Raw genomic sequence first — 24541 nt, forward strand, 5'->3', positions numbered from 1 at the left:
TATCCTCCAGAGCTGCACTCACTGTTCTGCTGTTTCTTATCCTCCAGAGCTGCACTCACTGTTCTGCTGTTTCTTATCCTCCAGAGCTGCACTCACTGTTCTGCTGTTACACGGTGTCTTGTCCTCCAGAGATTAGTATATGGTAGTAACACTTTGGGTCCGATTCATTGAGGAGATGGAGTCTGACGCTCCATATTTGCGGGCGAACGCCTTTTCATGAATCGGGGGCACCGGTGCCTCCGCTGGAGTAAGATTTGTGGTGTAGCGAATGCTGCCAGTTGTAATGAAGTTGATGAGCAGAGAGTGCTCTGCCCACGTCACCCATTGTGGAGAAACTGGTGTGAAAATGCCAGAAATCTAAGTTTAGGAGCCACTTTGATTTGTGCATATTTTTTGCAACTTTTCGTGGCTTTTGTACTGGGGTGAAAGCTTTGACGGATCGGCCCTGTGTCTCCCATTGCGCAGAGCAGGGTTTCTACAGGAAATAGTAAAAGGAAACTGCAAGTACAAAGCAGCACAAAACTTTATTAGTGCCAGAAACACAAACACAGAAGCAGACGGGACCAGACGGCGCACCTCCTCCCCGCCTGCACCACGTGCCCCATTGCCAGCACGTCTCCAGCGCAGCCTCATGAAGGGCGCAGTCACAGAGCCTCGCGCTGAGGTTCCTGCTCAGTTACGCCGGGACGTTCATCCTGTCCCCTCGGTGTCATCGCCCACCTTTGCAGATGCACTCTCTCTCTTCCGCTCGCTCACATGTATTCTGCGGGGGGAGACCTCCGAGACCCCGGCAGTCGCTCTCCCACACTCCAGTCACACCGCATCCTCTGGATCAGTCGTGCAGTCTTCATGCGCTCATTGCCTTCAGGTGTATGCATGGCGCGTCAACCAGGAGTCCGCGACACCAAAGCCTCCTGCATCTGCTGCCGGCAACGGGCGTAGCGCTGCACAATCTGCCGCATGTGCTCCTCTTCCTCCCGCTGAAGAATAAGCAGGAAGTTCTGCAGCTCCGGCATGCTGAACGCGTCCCACTGTGAGGGAGAGACAGGGTGAGTGCGGCACAGGAGAAGCGACAGAGCGGCACAGGAGAAGCGACAGAGCGGCACAGGAGAAGCGACAGAGCGGCACAGGAGAAGCGACAGAGCGGCACAGGAGAAGCGACAGAGCGGCACAGGAGAAGCGACAGAGCGGCACAGGAGAAGCGACAGAGCGGCACAGGAGAAGCGACAGAGCGGCACAGGAGAAGCGACAGAGCGGCACAGGAGAAGCGACAGAGCGGCACAGGAGATGGAAGAGGAGAAGCGACAGAGCGGCACAGGAGAAGCGACAGAGCGGCACAGGAGAAGCGACAGAGCGGCACAGGAGAAACGACAGAGCGGCACAGGAGAAACGACAGAGCGGCACAGGAGAAACGACAGAGCGGCACAGGAGATGGAAGAGGAGAAGCGACAGAGCGGCACAGGAGAAGCGACAGAGCGGCACAGGAGAAGCGACAGAGCGGCACAGGAGAAGCGACAGAGCGGCACAGGAGAAGCGACAGAGCGGCACAGGAGAAGCGACAGAGCGGCACAGGAGAAGCGACAGAGCGGCACAGGAGAAGCGACAGAGCGGCACAGGAGAAGCGACAGAGCGGCACAGGAGAAGCGACAGAGCGGCACAGGAGAAGCGACAGAGCGGCACAGGAGAAGCGACAGAGCGGCACAGGAGAAGCGACAGAGCGGCACAGGAGAAGCGACAGAGCGGCACAGGAGAAGCGACAGAGCGGCACAGGAGAAGCGACAGAGCGGCACAGGAGAAGCGACAGAGCGGCACAGGAGAAGCGACAGAGCGGCACAGGAGAAACGACAGAGCGGCACAGGAGAAACGACAGAGCGGCACAGGAGAAGCGACAGAGCGGCACAGGAGATGGAAGAGGAGAAGCGACAGAGCGGCACAGGAGAAGCGACAGAGCGGCACAGGAGAAGCGACAGAGCGGCACAGGAGAAGCGACAGAGCGGCACAGGAGAAGCGACAGAGCGGCACAGGAGAAGCGACAGAGCGGCACAGGAGAAGCGACAGAGCGGCACAGGAGAAGCGACAGAGCGGCACAGGAGAAGCGACAGAGCGGCACAGGAGAAGCGACAGAGCGGCACAGGAGAAGCGACAGAGCGGCACAGGAGAAGCGACAGAGCGGCACAGGAGAAGCGACAGAGCGGCACAGGAGAAGCGACAGAGCGGCACAGGAGAAGCGACAGAGCGGCACAGGAGAAGCGACAGAGCGGCACAGGAGATGGAAGAGGAGAAGCGACAGAGCGGCACAGGAGAAGCGACAGAGCGGCACAGGAGAAGCGACAGAGCGGCACAGGAGAAACGACAGAGCGGCACAGGAGAAACGACAGAGCGGCACAGGAGAAACGACAGAGCGGCACAGGAGATGGAAGAGGAGAAGCGACAGAGCGGCACAGGAGAAGCGACAGAGCGGCACAGGAGAAGCGACAGAGCGGCACAGGAGAAGCGACAGAGCGGCACAGGAGAAGCGACAGAGCGGCACAGGAGAAGCGACAGAGCGGCACAGGAGATGGAAGAGGAGAAGCGACAGAGCGGCACAGGAGAAGCGACAGAGCGGCACAGGAGAAGCGACAGAGCGGCACAGGAGAAACGACAGAGCGGCACAGGAGAAACGACAGAGCGGCACAGGAGAAGCGACAGAGCGGCACAGGAGATGGAAGAGGAGAAGCGACAGAGCGGCACAGGAGAAGCGACAGAGCGGCACAGGAGAAGCGACAGAGCGGCACAGGAGAAGCGACAGAGCGGCACAGGAGAAGCGACAGAGCGGCACAGGAGAAGCGACAGAGCGGCACAGGAGAAGCGACAGAGCGGCACAGGAGAAGCGACAGAGCGGCACAGGAGAAGCGACAGAGCGGCACAGGAGAAGCGACAGAGCGGCACAGGAGAAGCGACAGAGCGGCACAGGAGAAGCGACAGAGCGGCACAGGAGAAGCGACAGAGCGGCACAGGAGAAGCGACAGAGCGGCACAGGAGAAGCGACAGAGCGGCACAGGAGAAGCGACAGAGCGGCACAGGAGAAGCGACAGAGCGGCACAGGAGAAGCGACAGAGCGGCACAGGAGAAGCGACAGAGCGGCACAGGAGAAGCGACAGAGCGGCACAGGAGAAGCGACAGAGCGGCACAGGAGAAGCGACAGAGCGGCACAGGAGAAGCGACAGAGCGGCACAGGAGAAGCGACAGAGCGGCACAGGAGATGGAAGAGGAGAAGCGACAGAGCGGCACAGGAGAAGCGACAGAGCGGCACAGGAGAAGCGACAGAGCGGCACAGGAGAAACGACAGAGCGGCACAGGAGAAACGACAGAGCGGCACAGGAGAAGCGACAGAGCGGCACAGGAGATGGAAGAGGAGAAGCGACAGAGCGGCACAGGAGAAGCGACAGAGCGGCACAGGAGAAGCGACAGAGCGGCACAGGAGAAGCGACAGAGCGGCACAGGAGAAGCGACAGAGCGGCACAGGAGAAGCGACAGAGCGGCACAGGAGAAGCGACAGAGCGGCACAGGAGAAGCGACAGAGCGGCACAGGAGAAGCGACAGAGCGGCACAGGAGAAGCGACAGAGCGGCACAGGAGAAGCGACAGAGCGGCACAGGAGAAGCGACAGAGCGGCACAGGAGAAGCGACAGAGCGGCACAGGAGAAGCGACAGAGCGGCACAGGAGAAGCGACAGAGCGGCACAGGAGAAGCGACAGAGCGGCACAGGAGAAGCGACAGAGCGGCACAGGAGAAGCGACAGAGCGGCACAGGAGAAGCGACAGAGCGGCACAGGAGAAGCGACAGAGCGGCACAGGAGAAGCGACAGAGCGGCACAGGAGAAGCGACAGAGCGGCACAGGAGAAGCGACAGAGCGGCACAGGAGAAGCGACAGAGCGGCACAGGAGAAGCGACAGAGCGGCACAGGAGAAGCGACAGAGCGGCACAGGAGAAACGACAGAGCGGCACAGGAGAAACGACAGAGCGGCACAGGAGAAACGACAGAGCGGCACAGGAGATGGAAGAGGAGAAGCGACAGAGCGGCACAGGAGATGGAAGAGGAGAAGCGACAGAGCGGCACAGGAGAAGCGACAGAGCGGCACAGGAGAAGCGACAGAGCGGCACAGGAGAAGCGACAGAGCGGCACAGGAGAAGCGACAGAGCGGCACAGGAGAAGCGACAGAGCGGCACAGGAGAAGCGACAGAGCGGCACAGGAGATGGAAGAGGAGAAGCGACAGAGCGGCACAGGAGATGGAAGAGGAGAAGCGACAGAGCGGCACAGGAGAAGCGACAGAGCGGCACAGGAGAAGCGACAGAGCGGCACAGGAGAAACGACAGAGCGGCACAGGAGAAACGACAGAGCGGCACAGGAGAAGCGACAGAGCGGCACAGGAGATGGAAGAGGAGAAGCGACAGAGCGGCACAGGAGAAGCGACAGAGCGGCACAGGAGAAGCGACAGAGCGGCACAGGAGAAGCGACAGAGCGGCACAGGAGAAGCGACAGAGCGGCACAGGAGAAGCGACAGAGCGGCACAGGAGAAGCGACAGAGCGGCACAGGAGAAGCGACAGAGCGGCACAGGAGAAGCGACAGAGCGGCACAGGAGAAGCGACAGAGCGGCACAGGAGAAGCGACAGAGCGGCACAGGAGAAGCGACAGAGCGGCACAGGAGAAGCGACAGAGCGGCACAGGAGAAGCGACAGAGCGGCACAGGAGAAGCGACAGAGCGGCACAGGAGAAGCGACAGAGCGGCACAGGAGAAGCGACAGAGCGGCACAGGAGAAGCGACAGAGCGGCACAGGAGAAGCGACAGAGCGGCACAGGAGAAGCGACAGAGCGGCACAGGAGAAACGACAGAGCGGCACAGGAGAAACGACAGAGCGGCACAGGAGAAACGACAGAGCGGCACAGGAGATGGAAGAGGAGAAGCGACAGAGCGGCACAGGAGATGGAAGAGGAGAAGCGACAGAGCGGCACAGGAGAAGCGACAGAGCGGCACAGGAGAAGCGACAGCGGCACAGGAGAAGCGACAGAGCGGCACAGGAGAAGCGACAGAGCGGCACAGGAGAAGCGACAGAGCGGCACAGGAGAAGCGACAGAGCGGCACAGGAGAAGCGACAGAGCGGCACAGGAGAAGCGACAGAGCGGCACAGGAGAAGCGACAGAGCGGCACAGGAGAAGCGACAGAGCGGCACAGGAGAAGCGACAGAGCGGCACAGGAGATGGAAGAGGAGAAGCGACAGAGCGGCACAGGAGAAGCGACACAGCGGCACAGGAGAAGCGACAGAGCGGCACAGGAGAAACGACAGAGCGGCACAGGAGAAACGACAGAGCGGCACAGGAGAAGCGACAGAGCGGCACAGGAGATGGAAGAGGAGAAGCGACAGAGCGGCACAGGAGAAGCGACAGAGCGGCACAGGAGAAGCGACAGAGCGGCACAGGAGAAGCGACAGAGCGGCACAGGAGAAGCGACAGAGCGGCACAGGAGAAGCGACAGAGCGGCACAGGAGAAGCGACAGAGCGGCACAGGAGAAGCGACAGAGCGGCACAGGAGAAGCGACAGAGCGGCACAGGAGAAGCGACAGAGCGGCACAGGAGAAGCGACAGCGGCACAGGAGAAGCGACAGAGCGGCACAGGAGAAGCGACAGAGCGGCACAGGAGAAGCGACAGAGCGGCACAGGAGAAGCGACAGAGCGGCACAGGAGAAGCGACAGAGCGGCACAGGAGAAGCGACAGAGCGGCACAGGAGAAGCGACAGAGCGGCACAGGAGAAGCGACAGAGCGGCACAGGAGAAGCGACAGAGCGGCACAGGAGAAGCGACAGAGCGGCACAGGAGAAGCGACAGAGCGGCACAGGAGAAGCGACAGAGCGGCACAGGAGAAGCGACAGAGCGGCACAGGAGAAGCGACAGAGCGGCACAGGAGAAGCGACAGAGCGGCACAGGAGAAGCGACAGAGCGGCACAGGAGAAGCGACAGAGCGGCACAGGAGAAGCGACAGAGCGGCACAGGAGAAGCGACAGAGCGGCACAGGAGATGGAAGAGGAGAAGCGACAGAGCGGCACAGGAGAAGCGACAGAGCGGCACAGGAGAAGCGACAGAGCGGCACAGGAGAAACGACAGAGCGGCACAGGAGAAACGACAGAGCGGCACAGGAGAAGCGACAGAGCGGCACAGGAGAAGCGACAGAGCGGCACAGGAGAAACGACAGAGCGGCACAGGAGAAGCGACAGAGCGGCACAGGAGATGGAAGAGGAGAAGCGACAGAGCGGCACAGGAGAAGCGACAGAGCGGCACAGGAGAAGCGACAGAGCGGCACAGGAGAAACGACAGAGCGGCACAGGAGAAACGACAGAGCGGCACAGGAGATGGAAGAGGAGAAGCGACAGAGCGGCACAGGAAAAGCGACAGAGCGGCACAGGAGATGGAAGAGGAGAAGCGACAGAGCGGCACAGGAAAAGCGACAGAGCGGCACAGGAGATGGAAGAGGAGAAGCGACAGAGCGGCACAGGAGAAGCGACAGAGCGGCACAGGAGAAGCGACAGAGCGGCACAGGAGAAACGACAGAGCGGCACAGGAGAAACGACAGAGCGGCACAGGAGAAGCGACAGAGCGGCACAGGAGAAGCGACAGAGCGGCACAGGAGAAGCGACAGAGCGGCACAGGAGAAGCGACAGAGCGGCACAGGAGATGGAAGAGGAGAAGCGACAGAGCGGCACAGGAGAAGCGACAGAGCGGCACAGGAGAAGCGACAGAGCGGCACAGGAGAAACGACAGAGCGGCACAGGAGAAACGACAGAGCGGCACAGGAGATGGAAGAGGAGAAGCGACAGAGCGGCACAGGAAAAGCGACAGAGCGGCACAGGAGATGGAAGAGGAGAAGCGACAGAGCGGCACAGGAAAAGCGACAGAGCGGCACAGGAGATGGAAGAGGAGAAGCGACAGAGCGGCACAGGAAAAGCGACAGAGCGGCACAGGAGATGGAAGAGGAGAAGCGATATAGACGTGAGGCGAGGCAGCAGAGGAACAACTTACATTCACTTCACCAGTCTCATTCTCCTTCAGGATGAAGCTCAGAGTCTTCTCACACGGCCCCGAGAGCAGCCGCAACCTCAAGGGCTCCTCATCATCGGAAAGTCTCCGCATACAGACTGCAAGAAATAGTATCAGTACTGGAGCATTATAAGAGGGGCTGATATCAGTCACATATGGTGTAATGTCTGGGGGTTATATCAGTATTGGAGCGTTATAAGAGGGGCTGATATCAGTCACATATGGTGTAATGTCTGGAGGTTATATCAGTACTGGAGCGTTATAAGAGGCTGATATCAGTCACATATGATGTAATGTCTGGGGGTTATATCAGTACTGGAGCGTTATAAGAGGGGCTGATATCAGTCACATATGGTGTAATGTCTGGGGGTTATATCAGTACTGGAGCGTTATAAGAGGCTGATATCAGTCACATATGGTGTAATGTCTGGGGGTTATATCAGTACTGGAGCGTTATAAGAGGGGCTGATATCAGTCACATATGGTGTAATGTCTGGAGGTTATATCAGTACTGGAGCTTTATAAGAGGCTGATATCAGTCACATATGATGTAATGTCTGGGGGTTATATCAGTACTGGAGCGTTATAAGAGGGGCTGATATCAGTCACATATGGTGTAATGTCTGGAGGTTATATCAGTACTGGAGCGTTATAAGAGGCTGATATCAGTCACATATGATGTAATGTCTGGGGGTTATATCAGTACTGGAGCGTTATAAGAGGCTGAGATCAGTCACATATGGTGTAATGTCTGGAGGTTATATCAGTACTGGAGCGTTATAAGAGGGGCTGATATCAGTCACATATGGTGTAATGTCTGGAGGTTATATCAGTACTGGAGCGTTATAAGAGGGGCTGATATCAGTCACATATGGTGTAATGTCTGGAGGTTATATCAGTACTGGAGCGTTATAAGAGGCTGATATCAGTCACATATGATGTAATGTCTGGGGGTTATATCAGTACTGGAGCGTTATAAGAGGCTGAGATCAGTCACATATGGTGTAATGTCTGGAGGTTATATCAGTACTGGAGCGTTATAAGAGGCTGATATCAGTCACATATGATGTAATGTCTGGGGGTTATATCAGTACTGGAGCGTTATAAGAGGCTGAGATCAGTCACATATGGTGTAATGTCTGGAGGTTATATCAGTACTGGAGCGTTATAAGAGGCTGATATCAGTCACATATGATGTAATGTCTGGGGGTTATATCAGTACTGGAGCGAACCAGGGATTCAAGCTTCAGGAGGCTAATTTGCATATTCCAGGTGCCTTCTGGGAGAAGCGAAGGCTCCCTAAGCTAGAAGATCGTTGGGTACAGCCGGGACCAGCTGCTTCGAAAGCATCACCAAACCAGGGATTCAAGCTTCAGGAGGCTAATTTGCATATTCCAGGTGCCTTCTGGGAGAAGCGAAGTCTCCCTAAGCTAGAAGATCGTTGGGTACAGCCGGGACCAGCTGCTTGGAAAGAATCACCAAACCGAATTTTTGCCTGTAGGACATTATTGCAAGAGAGCTTGGCTGAGTAGATTACACAAGAAGGAAAACACACAGCAAGTCAGCAGGATCTAGGAGCAACATGGCAGATGTGACAACCTACATGGTGAGCTGCAGCATGTGCTACATGTTCACAGATCGACCAGAAGAAGAATCCAATTTCACCTGTCAGAAGTGTAGACTAGTGGCCCTTTTAGAAGAAAAGGTGCGGGGTCTGGAAGAAAGAATAGCAACTTTGAAACTCATCAAAGAGAATGAAGACTTTCTAGACAGAACAGAAGCATCTCTACTGGTCACAGAAGGTGCAAAAAGTGTCAGAGAACCTCCAAAAGCAGATGAGTGGAAGCATGTGACCAAAAGAAGCAAGAAGACCATGGAGAAATCACCAACCACACAACTGAAGAACCGATATCAAATCTTTGTAGAGGATGAAGATGGCACACCTAAGAATGAAGCAATACCAGCAAGCAAAAAAGAAAAGGGCACACAGCAACAAGTGACAGCAAAAAGTACAGCCAAGAAGCAACGAAGAGTGGTGGTGGTGGGAGACTCACTACTGAGAGGCACAGAAGCAGCCATCTGCAGACCGGACATAACTGCAAGAGAAGTATGCTGCCTTCCAGGTGCGATGATCAAGGATGTGACCGATAGGATACCAAAGCTCTTCAGCTCCAAGGACGTCCACCCATTTCTTCTGATACATGTTGGCACCAATGACACGGCAAGGAAGGACCTACCGACAATCTGCAAGGACTTTGAAGAGTTGGGGAAGAAAGTAAAGGAACTGGATGCACAGGTAGTTTTTTCTTCTATCCTTCCAGTAGACGGGCATGGCACCAGGAGATGGAACAGGATCCTTGATGCAAACAACTGGCTAAGACGATGGTGCAGACAACAAGGATTTGGATTCCTGGACCACGGTGTGAATTACTTGTACGATGGACTCCTCGCCAGAGACGGACTACACCTCAACAAACCTGGGAAACACACATTCGCCAGAAGACTCGCTACACTCATCAGGAGGGCGTTAAACTAGAAGAAGAGGGGACGGGAAGAAAAACATTAGACTCGAACAAAGACGACCCAGGAAAACATACTCAGAAGGGAGGTAAGAACATTTCTAAAACAATCCACAGTGAGGAGATTGGAACAAAACAAAATCCTCTAAACTGCATGCTCGCAAACGCCAGAAGCCTGACAAACAAGATGGAAGAACTAGAAGCAGAAATATCTACAGGTAACTTTGACATAGTGGGAATAACCGAGACATGGTTAGATGAAAGCTATGACTGGGCAGTTAACTTACAGGGTTACAGTCTGTTTAGAAAGGATCGTAAAAATCGGAGAGGAGGAGGGGTTTGTCTCTATGTAAAGTCTTGTCTAAAGTCCACTTTAAGGGAGGATATTAGCGAAGGGAATGAGGATGTCGAGTCCATATGGGTTGAAATTCATGGAGGGAAAAATGGTAACAAAATTCTCATTGGGGTCTGTTACAAACCCCCAAATATAACAGAAAGCATGGAAAGTCTACTTCTAAAGCAGATAGATGAAGCTGCAACCCATAATGAGGTCCTGGTTATGGGGGACTTTAACTACCCGGATATTAACTGGGAAACAGAAACCTGTGAAACCCATAAAGGCAACAGGTTTCTGCTAATAACCAAGAAAAATTATCTTTCACAATTGGTGCAGAATCCAACCAGAGGAGCAGCACTTTTAGACCTAATACTATCTAATAGACCTGACAGAATAACAAATCTGCAGGTGGTTGGGCATTTAGGAAATAGCGACCACAATATTGTGCAGTTTCACCTGTCTTTCACTAGGGGGACTTGTCAGGGAGTCACAAAAACATTGAACTTTAGGAAGGCAAAGTTTGAACAGCTTAGAGATGCCCTTAATCTGGTAGACTGGGACAATATCCTCAGAAATGAGAATACAGATAATAAATGGGAAATGTTTAAGAACATCCTAAATAGGCAGTGTAAGCGGTTTATACCTTGTGGGAATAAAAGGACTAGAAATAGGAAAAACCCAATGTGGCTAAACAAAGAAGTAAGACAGGCAATTAACAGTAAAAAGAAAGCATTTGCACTACTAAAGCAGGATGGCACCACTGAAGCTCTAAAAAACTATAGGGAGAAAAATACTTTATCTAAAAAACTAATTAAAGCTGCCAAAAAGGAAGCAGAGAAGCACATTGCTAAGGAGAGTAAAACTAATCCCAAACTGTTCTTCAACTATATCAATAGTAAAAGAATAAAAACTGAAAATGTAGGCCCCTTAAAAAATAGTGAGGAAAGAATGGTTGTAGATGACGAGGAAAAAGCTAACATATTAAACACCTTCTTCTCCACGGTATTCACGGTGGAAAATGAAATGCTAGGTGAAATCCCAAGAAACAATGAAAACCCTATATTAAGAGTCACCAATCTAACCCAAGAAGAGGTGCGAAACCGGCTAAATAAGATTAAAATAGATAAATCTCCGGGTCCGGATGGCATACACCCACGAGTACTAAGAGAACTAAGTAATGTAATAGATAAACCATTATTTCTTATTTTTAGGGACTTTATAGCGACAGGGTCTGTTCCGCAGGACTGGCGCATAGCAAATGTGGTGCCAATATTCAAAAAGGGCTCTAAAAGTGAACCTGGAAATTATAGGCCAGTAAGTCTAACCTCTATTGTTGGTAAAATATTTGAAGGGTTTCTGAGGGATGTTATTCTGGATTATCTCAATGAGAATAACTGCTTAACTCCATATCAGCATGGGTTTATGAGAAATCGCTCCTGTCAAACCAATCTAATTAGTTTTTATGAAGAGGTAAGCTATAGACTGGACCACGGTGAGTCATTGGACGTGGTATATCTCGATTTTTCCAAAGCGTTTGATACCGTGCCGCACAAGAGGTTGGTACACAAAATGAGAATGCTTGGTCTGGGGGAAAATGTGTGTAAATGGGTTAGTAACTGGCTTAGTGATAGAAAGCAGAAGGTGGTTATAAATGGTATAGTCTCTAACTGGGTCGCTGTGACCAGTGGGGTACCGCAGGGGTCAGTATTGGGACCTGTTCTCTTCAACATATTCATTAATGATCTGGTAGAAGGTTTACACAGTAAAATATCGATATTTGCAGATGATACAAAACTATGTAAAGCAGTTAATACAAGAGAAGATAGTATTCTGCTACAGATGGATCTGGATAAGTTGGAAACTTGGGCTGAAAGGTGGCAGATGAGGTTTAACAATGATAAATGTAAGGTTATACACATGGGAAGAGGGAATCAATATCACCATTACACACTGAACGGGAAACCACTGGGTAAATCTGACAGGGAGAAGGACTTGGGGATCCTAGTTAATGATAAACTTACCTGGAGCAGCCAGTGCCAGGCAGCAGCTGCCAAGGCAAACGGGATCATGGGGTGCATTAAAAGAGGTCTGGATACACATGATGAGAGCATTATACTGCCTCTGTACAAATCCCTAGTTAGACCGCACATGGAGTACTGTGTCCAGTTTTGGGCACCAGTGCTCAGGAAGGATATAATGGAACTAGAGAGAGTACAAAGGAGGGCAACAAAATTAATAAAGGGGATGGGAGAACTACAATACCCAGATAGATTAGCGAAATTAGGATTATTTAGTCTAGAAAAAAGACGACTGAGGGGCGATCTAATAACCATGTATAAGTATATAAGGGGACAATACAAATATCTCGCTGAGGATCTGTTTATACCAAGGAAGGTGACGGGCACAAGGGGGCATTCTTTGCGTCTGGAGGAGAGAAGGTTTTTCCACCAACATAGAAGAGGATTCTTTACTGTTAGGGCAGTGAGAATCTGGAATTGCTTGCCTGAGGAGGTGGTGATGGCGAACTCAGTCGAGGGGTTCAAGAGAGGCCTGGATGTCTTCCTGGAGCAGAACAATATTGTATCATACAATTATTAGGTTCTGTAGAAGGACGTAGATCTGGGGATTTATTATGATGGAATATAGGCTGAACTGAATGGACAAATGTCTTTTTTCGGCCTTACTAACTATGTTACTATGTTATAAGAGGCTGAGATCAGTCACATATGGTGTAATGTCTGGAGGTTATATCAGTACTGGAGCGTTATAAGAGGGGCTGATATCAGTCACATATGATGTAATGTCTGGGGGTTATATCAGTACTGGAGCGTTATAAGAAGGGCTGATATCAGTTACATATGGTGTAATGTCTGGGGTTATATCAGTACTGGAGCATTATAAGAGGGGCTGATAGTCACATATGGTGTAATGTCTGGGGTTATATCAGTACTGGAGCATTATAAGAGGGGCTGATATCAGTCACATATGGTGTAATGTCTGGGGTTATATCAGTACTGGAGCGTTATAAGAGGGGCTGATATCAGTCACATATGGTGTAATGTCTGGGGTTATATCAGTACTGGAGCATTATAAGAGGGGCTGATATCAGTCACATATGGTGTAATGTCTGGAGGTTATATCAGTACTGGAGCGTTATAAGAGGCTGATATCAGTCACATATGATGTAATGTCTGGGGGTTATATCAGTACTGGAGCGTTATAAGAGGCTGAGATCAGTCACATATGGTGTAATGTCTGGAGGTTATATCAGTACTGGAGCGTTATAAGAGGCTGAGATCAGTCACATATGGTGTAATGTCTGGAGGTTATATCAGTACTGGAGCGTTATAAGAGGGGCTGATATCAGTCACATATGGTGTAATGTCTGGAGGTTATATCAGTACTGGAGCGTTATAAGAGGCTGATATCAGTCACATATGATGTAATGTCTGGGGGTTATATCAGTACTGGAGCGTTATAAGAGGCTGAGATCAGTCACATATGGTGTAATGTCTGGAGGTTATATCAGTACTGGAGCGTTATAAGAGGGGCTGATATCAGTCACATACGGTGTAATGTCTGGGGTTATATCAGTACTGGAGCGTTATAAGAGGGGCTGATATCAGTCACATGTGATGCTGTATATTTGCGGTGCAGCCATCGATGCTGTCGGCTCTGCGGGGAGTACAGGGCGGAGGACGCCATCTTTGGGCAGGGTCTCACCTTGACCTTCCTTCTCTGTTCTCTGAAACAAGGCGAATTTCCGGGGATTATCCAGCACGGTGAATTTGCGCAGCAGCGCCTGGATGACCTCGCTGGCCGGGGTGCGGGAGCTGAGGTGCAGGTGTTTGGAGGCGTCCTTGGGGAGGTAGAAGGAGGTTCTGCGCTTCACCTGGGAGCGCACAGCTCCTCTCCTCTCATGATTACAAGATGGCTTCTTAGATTCGGGCACCGAGACCGGGCGGACGAGCTTCAGCTGCACCTTGATGAATCCGGTGTAGGAGCCGTCTTTACTCTGAGGAGGCGAGAACAGGTTCACGTATCCCCCGAAAATGGGATCATGGTGCCTAGAGGGAGAACCAGGTCCTGATACCAGAACCAGCCCAGTCACCGCAACTGTCATAGGGGATATAGTCACCACCGCCCCCCAACAGTCAGCCCCCGTCACTTCACAGCCCCCCCAACACTCCAGATCCCCCTCAACAGTCGGCCCCTGTCACTCTGGATCACCCTCCCCCAACAGTCGTCCCCGTCACTCCGGAGACCCCAACAGTCGTCCCCCATCACTCCACAGCCCCCCCCCCCCCCCCCAACAGTCAGCCCCCGTCACTCTGGAGCCCCCAACAGTCGTCCCCCATCACTCCACAGCCCCCCCCCCCAACAGTCAGCCCCCGTCACTCTGGAGCCCCCAACAGTCGTCCCCCATCACTCCACAGCCCCCCCCAACAGTCAGCCCCCGTCACTCTGGAGCCCCCCAGTCGGCCCCCGTCACTCTGGAGCCCCCCGAACAGTCGGCCCCCGTCACTCCGGAGTCCCCACCCCAAACAGTCAGCCCCTGTCACGCCACAGCCCCCCACCCCTCAGACAGTCAGCCCCAGTCACGTCCCCCCACCCCTCCGACAGTCGGCGCTGGTCACCCTGCCGTCCCCCGTCAGCGACGTCTCGCAGGTGTCAGCCAGGAGGACGCACCAGGCTCATGAAGAGGTTGCTTTTGATCTTGGAGTTGTAGTCCTTGATCATCTGCTGCGTCTCCTTCGGGCTCAGGGCCGGCGGCTGCTTCTCATCCTGTAAAGACAAGAGATGATGGGAGTCATGATCCACCGTCAGGCAGATGTGGAGATCACCTTTAGGCGGCTGCGGATCCCCTGACGAGTTCTTCTGGTTCCTCCGCACTTGCCTCCTAGGTTTGGGAGGTGAAGACTCGGGAGTTTCCTGAGCTCACTGACTGACAGCGGCTAATCACTGGGGCAGATTAACCCTTCACAGCTGGACACGATTTCCTCCTGGGGCTGGTCCTCTGCTCTGACTGTAAAGAATCCTTTCCTACACAAGATGCCGCTCCTCCATCGTTTGCCTCTAGGACACAGTCTGATTGGATCATGGGGTTTCCTTGGGATGAACAGGGCGGCACAGAGACTTACCTGCACCCCTGCCCTTCACACTCGTCCCCTCCCATGACGGGCACCCGTACTTAATACCTTCATGATACACCATGTGAGATACGGAGTAACAATAAGAACTATCATAGGCACAAAACCCAGAAAGCAGTTTCCATCCAGCCGGCGTTACACTGTGACGACACCACCTCTCTGCCCCGTTTTCTCCACACACCCCCTCCTTCCGCTTCTTGCTCACAGTTGCATCACTCCATTTGTTGTAGATGATGGGGGTTGGGAGCCATTGGACGGCCGCCAGCCTCCGGCAACCCGGCTCTGAAGTTTAACTGAAGTGAAAGGAGTCCTGAGAACCAGAAACGGAGAGGAAGGAAACTCCAAACACCCAGCCGGACACGGCTCCCACCGGGCCCCGCACCCAGCCAGACACGGCTCCCACCGGGCCTCGCACCCAGCCAGACACGGCTCCCACCGGGCCTCGCACCCAGCTGGACACGGCTCCCATCCACATGGTGCCCCTTATACATATCCTGCCTCACACCCAGTCTTATACCCTTACTGCAGCTTCACCCTCTCCTCCATCTGCTCCTCATGTCCCCCCCACATCACCTGCTCCTCCTGTCTGTCCCCCCTCCTCCTCCCATCTGTCCCCCCTCCCGTCTGTCCCCCCCTCCTCACCCGCTCCTCCTATCCCCTCCTCACCTGCTCTTCCCATTCCCCCTCACCCGCTCCTCCTCCTATCCCCCCACTCCTCCTCCTATCCCCCCCTTCACCTGCTCCTCCTCCTATCCCCCCCTCCCCTGCTCCTCCTCCTATCCCCCCTCACCTGCTCCTCCTATCCCCCCCTCACCTGCTCCTCCTCCTATCCCCCCTCACCTGCTCCTCCTCCTATCCCCCCTCACCTGCTCCTCCTCCTATCCCCCCTCACCTGCTCCTCCTCCTATCCCCCCCCACCTGCTCCTCCTCCTATCCCCCCTCACCTGCTCCTCCTCCTATCCCCCCCTCACCTGCTCCTCCTCCTATCCCCCCTCACCTGCTCCTCCTCCTATCCCCCCACCTGCTCCTCCTCCTATCCCCCCCTCACCTGCTCCTCCTTCTATCCCCCCCTCACCTGCTCCTCCTCCTATCCCCCCCTCACCTGCTCCTCCTCCTATCCCCCCACCTGCTCCTCCTCCTATCCCCCCTCACCTGCTCCTCCTCCTATCCCCCCCTCACCTGCTCCTCCTCCTATCCCCCCACCTGCTCCTCCTCCTATCCCCCCTCACCTGCTCCTCCTCCTATCCCCCCCTCACCTGCTCTTCCTCCTATCCCCCCCTCACCTCCTCCTATCCCCCCCTCACCTCCTCCTCCTATCCCCCCCTCACCTCCTCCTATCCCCCCTCACCTCCTCCTCCTATCCCCCCCTCACCTCCTCCTCCTATCCTTCCCCTCACCTGCTCCTCCTCCTATCCCCCCTCACCTGCTCCTCCTTCTATCCCCCCCTCACCTGCTCCTCCTTCTATCCCCCCTCACCTGCTCCTCCTTCTATCCCCCCCTCACCTGCTCCTCCTCCTATCCCCCCCTCACCTCCTCCTATCCCCCCTCACCTCCTCCTCCTATCCCCCCCTCACCTCCTCCTATCCCCCCCTCACCACCTCCTCCTATCCCCCCCTCACCACCTCCTCCTATCCCCCCCCTCACCTCCTGCTCCTATCCTTCCCCTCACCTGCTCCTCCTCCTATCCCCCCCTCACCTGCTCCTCCTCCTATCCCCCCCTCACCTGCTCCTCCTCCTATCCCCCCCTCACCTGCTCCTCCTATCCTTCCCCTCACCTCCTCCTCCTATCCTTCCCCTCACCTCCTCCTCCTCCTATCCCCCCACCTGCTCCTCCTCCTATCCCCCACCTGCTCCTCCTCCTATCCCCCACCTGCTCCTCCTCTTATCCCCCCACCTGCTCCTCCTCCTATCCCCCCACACCTCCTCCTCCTATCCCCCCTCACCTGCTCCTCCTCCTCTCCCCCCATACCTGCTCCTCCTCCTCCTATCCCCCCCTCACCTGCTCCTCCTCCCCCCGCTCACCTGCTCCTCCTCCTCCTCTCCCCCCCTCACCTCCTCCTCCTCTCCCCCCCTCACCTCCTCCTCTCCCCCCTTCACCTGCTCCTCCTCCCCCCCTCACCTGCTCCTCCTCCTCCTCCTCCCCTCACCTCCTCCTCCTCCCCTCACCTCCTCCTCCCCCCCTCCCCTCCTCCCCCCCTCACCTCCTCCTCCTCCCCCCCTCACCTCCTCCTCCCCCCCTCACCTCCTCCTCCCCCCCCTCACCTCCTCCTCCTCCCCCCCTCACCTCCTCCTCCTCCCCCCCTCACCTCCTCCTCCTCCCCCCCTCACCTCCTCCTCCCCCCCTCACCTCCTCCTCCTCCCCCCCTCACCTCCTCCTCCTCCCCCCCTCACCTCCTCCCCTCACCTCCTCCTCCTCCTCCCCTCCTCCTCCCCCCCCTCACCTCCTCCTCCTCCCCCCCTCACCTCCTCCTCCTCCCCCCTCACCTCCTCCTCCTCCCCTCACCTCCTCCCCTCACCTCCTCCTCCTCCCCCCCTCACCTCCTCCCCTCACCTCCTCCTCCTCCCCCCCTCACCTCCTCCTCCCCCCCCTCACCTCCTCCTCCTCCCCCCCTCACCTCCTCCTCCTCCCCCCCTCACCTCCTCCTCCTCCCCCCCTCACCTCCTCCTCCTCCCCCCCTCACCTCCTCCTCCTCCTCCTCCTCCTCTCTCCCCTCTCCCGGTTAAGTGTCGCATTTCGCTGCCTCTTCTCCCGGCGCTGCGGCGCGTGTTGGCGCTATCTGCAGGGTGCGGCCTCGCCTCTGACCTGGCTCGTGGCCGGGGGTCTCCGGGGCAGTATGGAGGTCCTGGCGGTGTAGTAGAGCTCCAGCTCCGGGTCGGACTCCTCCTGGCTGCAGTATCCGCTGCTCGTGGTGCTGCTCCAGCTCCGCTCGAATGTCGCACGGTCCTTGTCTCCCTTCCCCATGATGGCGGCAGATAATGGAGCAGATCGCACAGCGGCGTCCTGTCTGCGGCAGAGATCAGACCGAGTGCGCGGAGGATCGGGCGGGGCGATGACTTCATGAGGCCCCACCACACCCACATCCGCCCGGCCCGGAGCAGCAGCGTCTGCATCATTCAAACCGGCGAGGATCACCCAGATCCGGAGCCAGATCCAGCGCTAGAATGAGATCCAGTGCTAGAATAAGATCCAGTGCTAGAATAAGATCCAACCCCAGATCCAGTGCTAGAATAAGATCCAACCCCAGATCCGGTGCTAGAATAAGATCCAACCCCAGATCCAGCGCTAGAATAAGATCCAACCCCAGATCCAGTGCTAGAATAAGATCCAACCCCAGATCCAGTGCTAGAATAAGATCCAACCCCAGATCCAGTGCTAGAATAAGATCCAACCCCAGATCCAGCGCTAGAATAAGATCCAACCCCAGATCCAGTGCTAGAATAAGATCCAACCCCAGATCCAGCGCTAGAATAAGATCCAGTGCTAGAATAAGATCCAGTGCTAGAATAAGATCCAACCCCAGATCCAGTGCTAGAATAAGATCCAACCCCAGATCCAGTGCTAGAATAAGATCCAACCCCAGATCCAGCGCTAGAATAAGATCCAACCCCAGATCCAGCGCTAGAATAAGATCCAACCCCAGATCCAGCGCTAGAATAAGATCCAACCCCAGATCCAGCGCTAGAATAAGATCCAACCCCAGATCCAGTGCTAGAATAAGATCCAGTGCTAGAATAAGATCCAGTGCTAGAATAAGATCCAACCCCAGATCCAGTGCTAGAATAAGATCCAACCCCAGATCCAGTGCTAGAATAAGATCCAACCCCAGATCCAGCGCTAGAATAAGATCCAACCCCAGATCCAGTGCTAGAATAAGATCCAGTGCTAGAATAAGATCCAACCCCAGATCCAGTGCTAGAATAAGATCCAACCCCAGATCCAGTGCTAGAATAAGATCCAACCCCAGATCCAGTGCTAGAATAAGATCCAACCCCAGATCCAGTGCTAGAATAAGATCCAACCCCAGATCCAGTGCTAGAATAAGATCCAACCCCAGATCCAGCGCTAGAATAAGATCCAACCCCAGATCCAGTGCTAGAATAAGATCCAGTGCTAGAATAAGATCCAGTGCTAGAATAAGATCCAACCCCAGATCCAGTGCTAGAATAAGATCCAACCCCAGATCCAGTGCTAGAATAAGAGCCAACCCCAGATCCAGCGCTAGAATAAGATCCAACCCCAGATCCAGCGCTAGAATAAGATCCAACCCCAGATCCAGTGCTAGAATAAGATCCAGTGCTAGAATAAGATCCAACCCCAGATCCAGTGCTAGAATAAGATCCAACCCCAGATCCAGTGCTAGAATAAGAGCCAACCCCAGATCCAGCGCTAGAATAAGATCCAACCCCAGATCCAGTGCTAGAATAAGATCCAGTGCTAGAATAAGATCCAACCCCAGATCCAGTGCTAGAATAAGATCCAACCCCAGATCCAGTGCTAGAATAAGATCCAGCGCTAGAATAAGATCCAACCCCAGATCCAGCGCTAGAATAAGATCCAACCCCAGATCCAGTGCTAGAATAAGATCCAACCCCAGATCCAGTGCTAGAATAAGATCCAGTGCTAGAATAAGATCCAACCCCAGATCCAGTGCTAGAATAAGATCCAACCCCAGATCCAGTGCTAGAATAAGATCCAACCCCAGATCCAGTGCTAGAATAAGATCCAACCCCAGATCCAGTGCTAGAATAAGATCCAACCCCAGATCCAGTGCTAGAATAAGATCCAACCCCAGATCCAGCGCTAGAATAAGATCCAACCCCAGATCCAGTGCTAGAATAAGATCCAACCCCAGATCCAGTGCTAGAATAAGATCCAACCCCAGATCCAGCGCTAGAATAAGATCCAACCCCAGATCCAGCACTAGAATAAGATCCAACCCCAGATCCAGTGCTAGAATAAGATCCAACCCCAGATCCAGAGCTAGAATAAGATCCAACCCCAGATCCAGCGCTAGAATAAGATCCAACCCCAGATCCAGTGCTAGAATAAGATCCAACCCCAGATCCAGTGCTAGAATAAGATCCAACCCCAGATCCAGCGCTAGAATAAGATCCAACCCCAGATCCAGCACTAGAATAAGATCCAACCCCAGATCCAGTGCTAGAATAAGATCCAGTGCTAGAATAAGATCCAACCCCAGATCCAGCGCTAGAATAAGATCCAACCCCAGATCCAGCGCTAGAATAAGATCCAACCCCAGATCCAGTGCTAGAATAAGATCCAACCCCAGATCCAGCGCTAGAATAAGATCCAACCCCAGATCCAGTGCTAGAATAAGATCCAACCCCAGATCCAGCGCTAGAATAAGATCCAACCCCAGATCCAGTGCTAGAATAAGATCCAACCCCAGATCCAGTGCTAGAATAAGATCCAACCCCAGATCCAGTGCTAGAATAAGATCCAACCCCAGATCCAGTGCTAGAATAAGATCCAACCCCAGATCCAGTGCTAGAATAAGATCCAACCCCAGATCCAGTGCTAGAATAAGATCCAACCCCAGATCCAGCGCTAGAATAAGATCCAACCCCAGATCCAGCACTAGAATAAGATCCAACCCCAGATCCAGTGCTAGAATAAGATCCAGTGCTAGAATAAGATCCAACCCCAGATCCAGCGCTAGAATAAGATCCAACCCCAGATCCAGCGCTAGAATAAGATCCAACCCCAGATCCAGCGCTAGAATAAGATCCAACCCCAGATCCAGCGCTAGAATAAGATCCAACCCCAGATCCAGTGCTAGAATAAGATCCAACCCCAGATCCAGTGCTAGAATAAGATCCAGTGCTAGAATAAGATCCAACCCCAGATCCAGTGCTAGAATAAGATCCAACCCCAGATCCAGTGCTAGAATAAGATCCAACCCCAGATCCAGTGCTAGAATAAGATCCAACCCCAGATCCAGTGCTAGAATAAGATCCAACCCCAGATCCAGTGCTAGAATAAGATCCAACCCCAGATCCAGCGCTAGAATAAGATCCAACCCCAGATCCAGTGCTAGAATAAGATCCAACCCCAGATCCAGTGCTAGAATAAGATCCAACCCCAGATCCAGCGCTAGAATAAGATCCAACCCCAGATCCAGCACTAGAATAAGATCCAACCCCAGATCCAGTGCTAGAATAAGATCCAGTGCTAGAATAAGATCCAACCCCAGATCCAGCGCTAGAATAAGATCCAACCCCAGATCCAGCGCTAGAATAAGATCCAACCCCAGATCCAGTGCTAGAATAAGATCCAACCCCAGATCCAGCGCTAGAATAAGATCCAACCCCAGATCCAGTGCTAGAATAAGATCCAACCCCAGATCCAGTGCTAGAATAAGATCCAACCCCAGATCCAGTGCTAGAATAAGATCCAACCCCAGATCCAGCGCTAGAATAAGATCCAACCCCAGATCCAGCACTAGAATAAGATGCAACCCCAGATCCAGTGCTAGAATAAGATCCAGTGCTAGAATAAGATCCAACCCCAGATCCAGCGCTAGAATAAGATCCAACCCCAGATCCAGCGCTAGAATAAGATCCAACCCCAGATCCAGCGCTAGAATAAGATCCAACCCCAGATCCAGCGCTAGAATAAGATCCAACCCCAGATCCAGCGCTAGAATAAGATCCAACCCCAGATCCAGTGCTAGAATAAGATCCAACCCCAGATCCAGTGCTAGAATAAGATCCAACCCCAGATCCAGTGCTAGAATAAGATCCAACCCCAGATCCAGTGCTAGAATAAGATCCAACCCCAGATCCAGTGCTAGAATAAGATCCAGTGCTAGAATAAGATCCAACCCCAGATCCAGTGCTAGAATAAGATCCAACCCCAGATCCAGCACTAGACCCAGATCCAGCGCTAGAATAAGATCCAACCCCAGATCCAGTGCTAGAATAAGATCCAACCCCAGATCCAGCGCTAGAATAAGATCCAACCCCAGATCCAGCACTAGAATAAGATCCAACCCCAGATCCAGTGCTAGAATAAGATCCAGTGCTAGAATAAGATCCAACCCCATATCCAGTGCTAGAATAAGATCCAACCCCAGATCCAGTGCTAGAATAAGATCCAACCCCAGATCCAGCGCTAGAATAAGATCCAACCCCAGATCCAGTGCTAGAATAAGATCCAACCCCAGATCCAGTGCTAGAATAAGATCCAACCCCAGATCCAGTGCTAGAATAAGATCCAACCCCAGATCCAGTGCTAGAATAAGATCCAACCCCAGATCCAGGGCTAGAATAAGATCCAACCCCAGATCCAGCGCTAGAATAAGATCCAACCCCAGATCCGGTGCTAGAATAAGATCCAACCCCAGATCCAGTGCTAGAATAAGATCCAACCCCAGATCCAGTGCTAGAATAAGATCCAACCCCAGATCCAGTGCTAGAATAAGATCCAACCCCAGATCCAGTGCTAGAATAAGATCCAACCCCAGATCCAGCGCTAGAATAAGATCCAACCCCAGATCCAGTGCTAGAATAAGATCCAACCCCAGATCCAGCGCTAGAATAAGATCCAACCCCAGATCCAGTGCTAGAATAAGATCCAACCCCAGATCCAGTGCTAGAATAAGATCCAACCCCAGATCCAGTGCTAGAATAAGATCCAACCCCAGATCCAGCGCTAGAATAAGATCCAACCCCAGATCCAGCACTAGAATAAGATCCAACCCCAGATCCAGTGCTAGAATAAGATCCAGTGCTAGAATAAGATCCAACCCCAGATCCAGTGCTAGAATAAGATCCAACCCCAGATCCAGAGCTAGAATAAGATCCAACCCCAGATCCAGCGCTAGAATAAGATTCAACCCCAGATCCAGTGCTAGAATAAGATCCAACCCCAGATCCAGTGCTAGAATAAGATCCAACCCCAGATCCAGCGCTAGAATAAGATCCAACCCCAGATCCAGCACTAGAATAAGATCCAACCCCAGATCCAGTGCTAGAATAAGATCCAGTGCTAGAATAAGATCCAACCCCAGATCCAGCGCTAGAATAAGATCCAACCCCAGATCCAGCGCTAGAATAAGATCCAACCCCAGATCCAGTGCTAGAATAAGATCCAACCCCAGATCCAGCGCTAGAATAAGATCCAACCCCAGATCCAGTGCTAGAATAAGATCCAACCCCAGATCCAGTGCTAGAATAAGATCCAACCCCAGATCCAGTGCTAGAATAAGATCCAACCCCAGATCCAGCGCTAGAATAAGATCCACCCCCAGATCCAGCACTAGAATAAGATCCAACCCCAGATCCAGTGCTAGAATAAGATCCAGTGCTAGAATAAGATCCAACCCCAGATCCAGCGCTAGAATAAGATCCAACCCCAGATCCAGCGCTAGAATAAGATCCAACCCCAGATCCAGCGCTAGAATAAGATCCAACCCCAGATCCAGCGCTAGAATAAGATCCAACCCCAGATCCAGTGCTAGAATAAGATCCAACCCCAGATCCAGTGCTAGAATAAGATCCAGTGCTAGAATAAGATCCAACCCCAGATCCAGTGCTAGAATAAGATCCAACCCCAGATCCAGTGCTAGAATAAGATCCAACCCCAGATCCAGTGCTAGAATAAGATCCAACCCCAGATCCAGTGCTAGAATAAGATCCAACCCCAGATCCAGTGCTAGAATAAGATCCAACCCCAGATCCAGCGCTAGAATAAGATCCAACCCCAGATCCAGTGCTAGAATAAGATCCAACCCCAGATCCAGTGCTAGAATAAGATCCAACCCCAGATCCAGCGCTAGAATAAGATCCAACCCCAGATCCAGCACTAGAATAAGATCCAACCCCAGATCCAGTGCTAGAATAAGATCCAGTGCTAGAATAAGATCCAACCCCAGATCCAGCGCTAGAATAAGATCCAACCCCAGATCCAGCGCTAGAATAAGATCCAACCCCAGATCCAGTGCTAGAATAAGATCCAACCCCAGATCCAGCGCTAGAATAAGATCCAACCCCAGATCCAGTGCTAGAATAAGATCCAACCCCAGATCCAGTGCTAGAATAAGATCCAACCCCAGATCCAGTGCTAGAATAAGATCCAACCCCAGATCCAGCGCTAGAATAAGATCCAACCCCAGATCCAGCACTAGAATAAGATCCAACCCCAGATCCAGTGCTAGAATAAGATCCAGTGCTAGAATAAGATCCAACCCCAGATCCAGCGCTAGAATAAGATCCAACCCCAGATCCAGCGCTAGAATAAGATCCAACCCCAGATCCAGCGCTAGAATAAGATCCAACCCCAGATCCAGCGCTAGAATAAGATCCAACCCCAGATCCAGCGCTAGAATAAGATCCAACCCCAGATCCAGTGCTAGAATAAGATCCAACCCCAGATCCAGTGCTAGAATAAGATCCAACCCCAGATCCAGTGCTAGAATAAGATCCAACCCCAGATCCAGTGCT

General features: G+C 53.1%; 1 protein-coding gene across 2 annotated transcripts in view; it reads right to left on the reverse strand.

Annotated features, from left to right (window-relative positions):
• Positions 1 to 505: 505 nt before the first annotated feature.
• RASSF1 (Ras association domain family member 1) overlaps positions 506 to 24541 on the reverse strand; it is a 61834-nt gene continuing 37798 nt past the window's right edge. The window contains exons 1-5 of one of the 2 annotated variants that reach the window (XM_069736052.1): positions 17880 to 18223; positions 14616 to 14711; positions 13650 to 13941; positions 7053 to 7168; positions 506 to 1031 (exon numbers count right to left, since the gene is read on the reverse strand). In XM_069736052.1, coding sequence (XP_069592153.1) covers positions 885 to 1031; positions 7053 to 7168; positions 13650 to 13941; positions 14616 to 14711; positions 17880 to 18038 — 810 coding nt within the window. In that variant the 5' untranslated portion in view covers positions 18039 to 18223 and the 3' untranslated portion in view covers positions 506 to 884. Of the gene's footprint in view, positions 1032 to 7052; positions 7169 to 13649; positions 13942 to 14615; positions 14712 to 17879; positions 18224 to 24541 lie in introns of those variants that run through there. The other variant, XM_069736051.1, reaches the window with a different exon arrangement.

Source organism: Ranitomeya imitator, chromosome 8 (genome assembly GCF_032444005.1).
Source record: "Ranitomeya imitator isolate aRanImi1 chromosome 8, aRanImi1.pri, whole genome shotgun sequence".
NCBI classification, from domain to species: domain Eukaryota; kingdom Metazoa; phylum Chordata; class Amphibia; order Anura; family Dendrobatidae; genus Ranitomeya; species Ranitomeya imitator.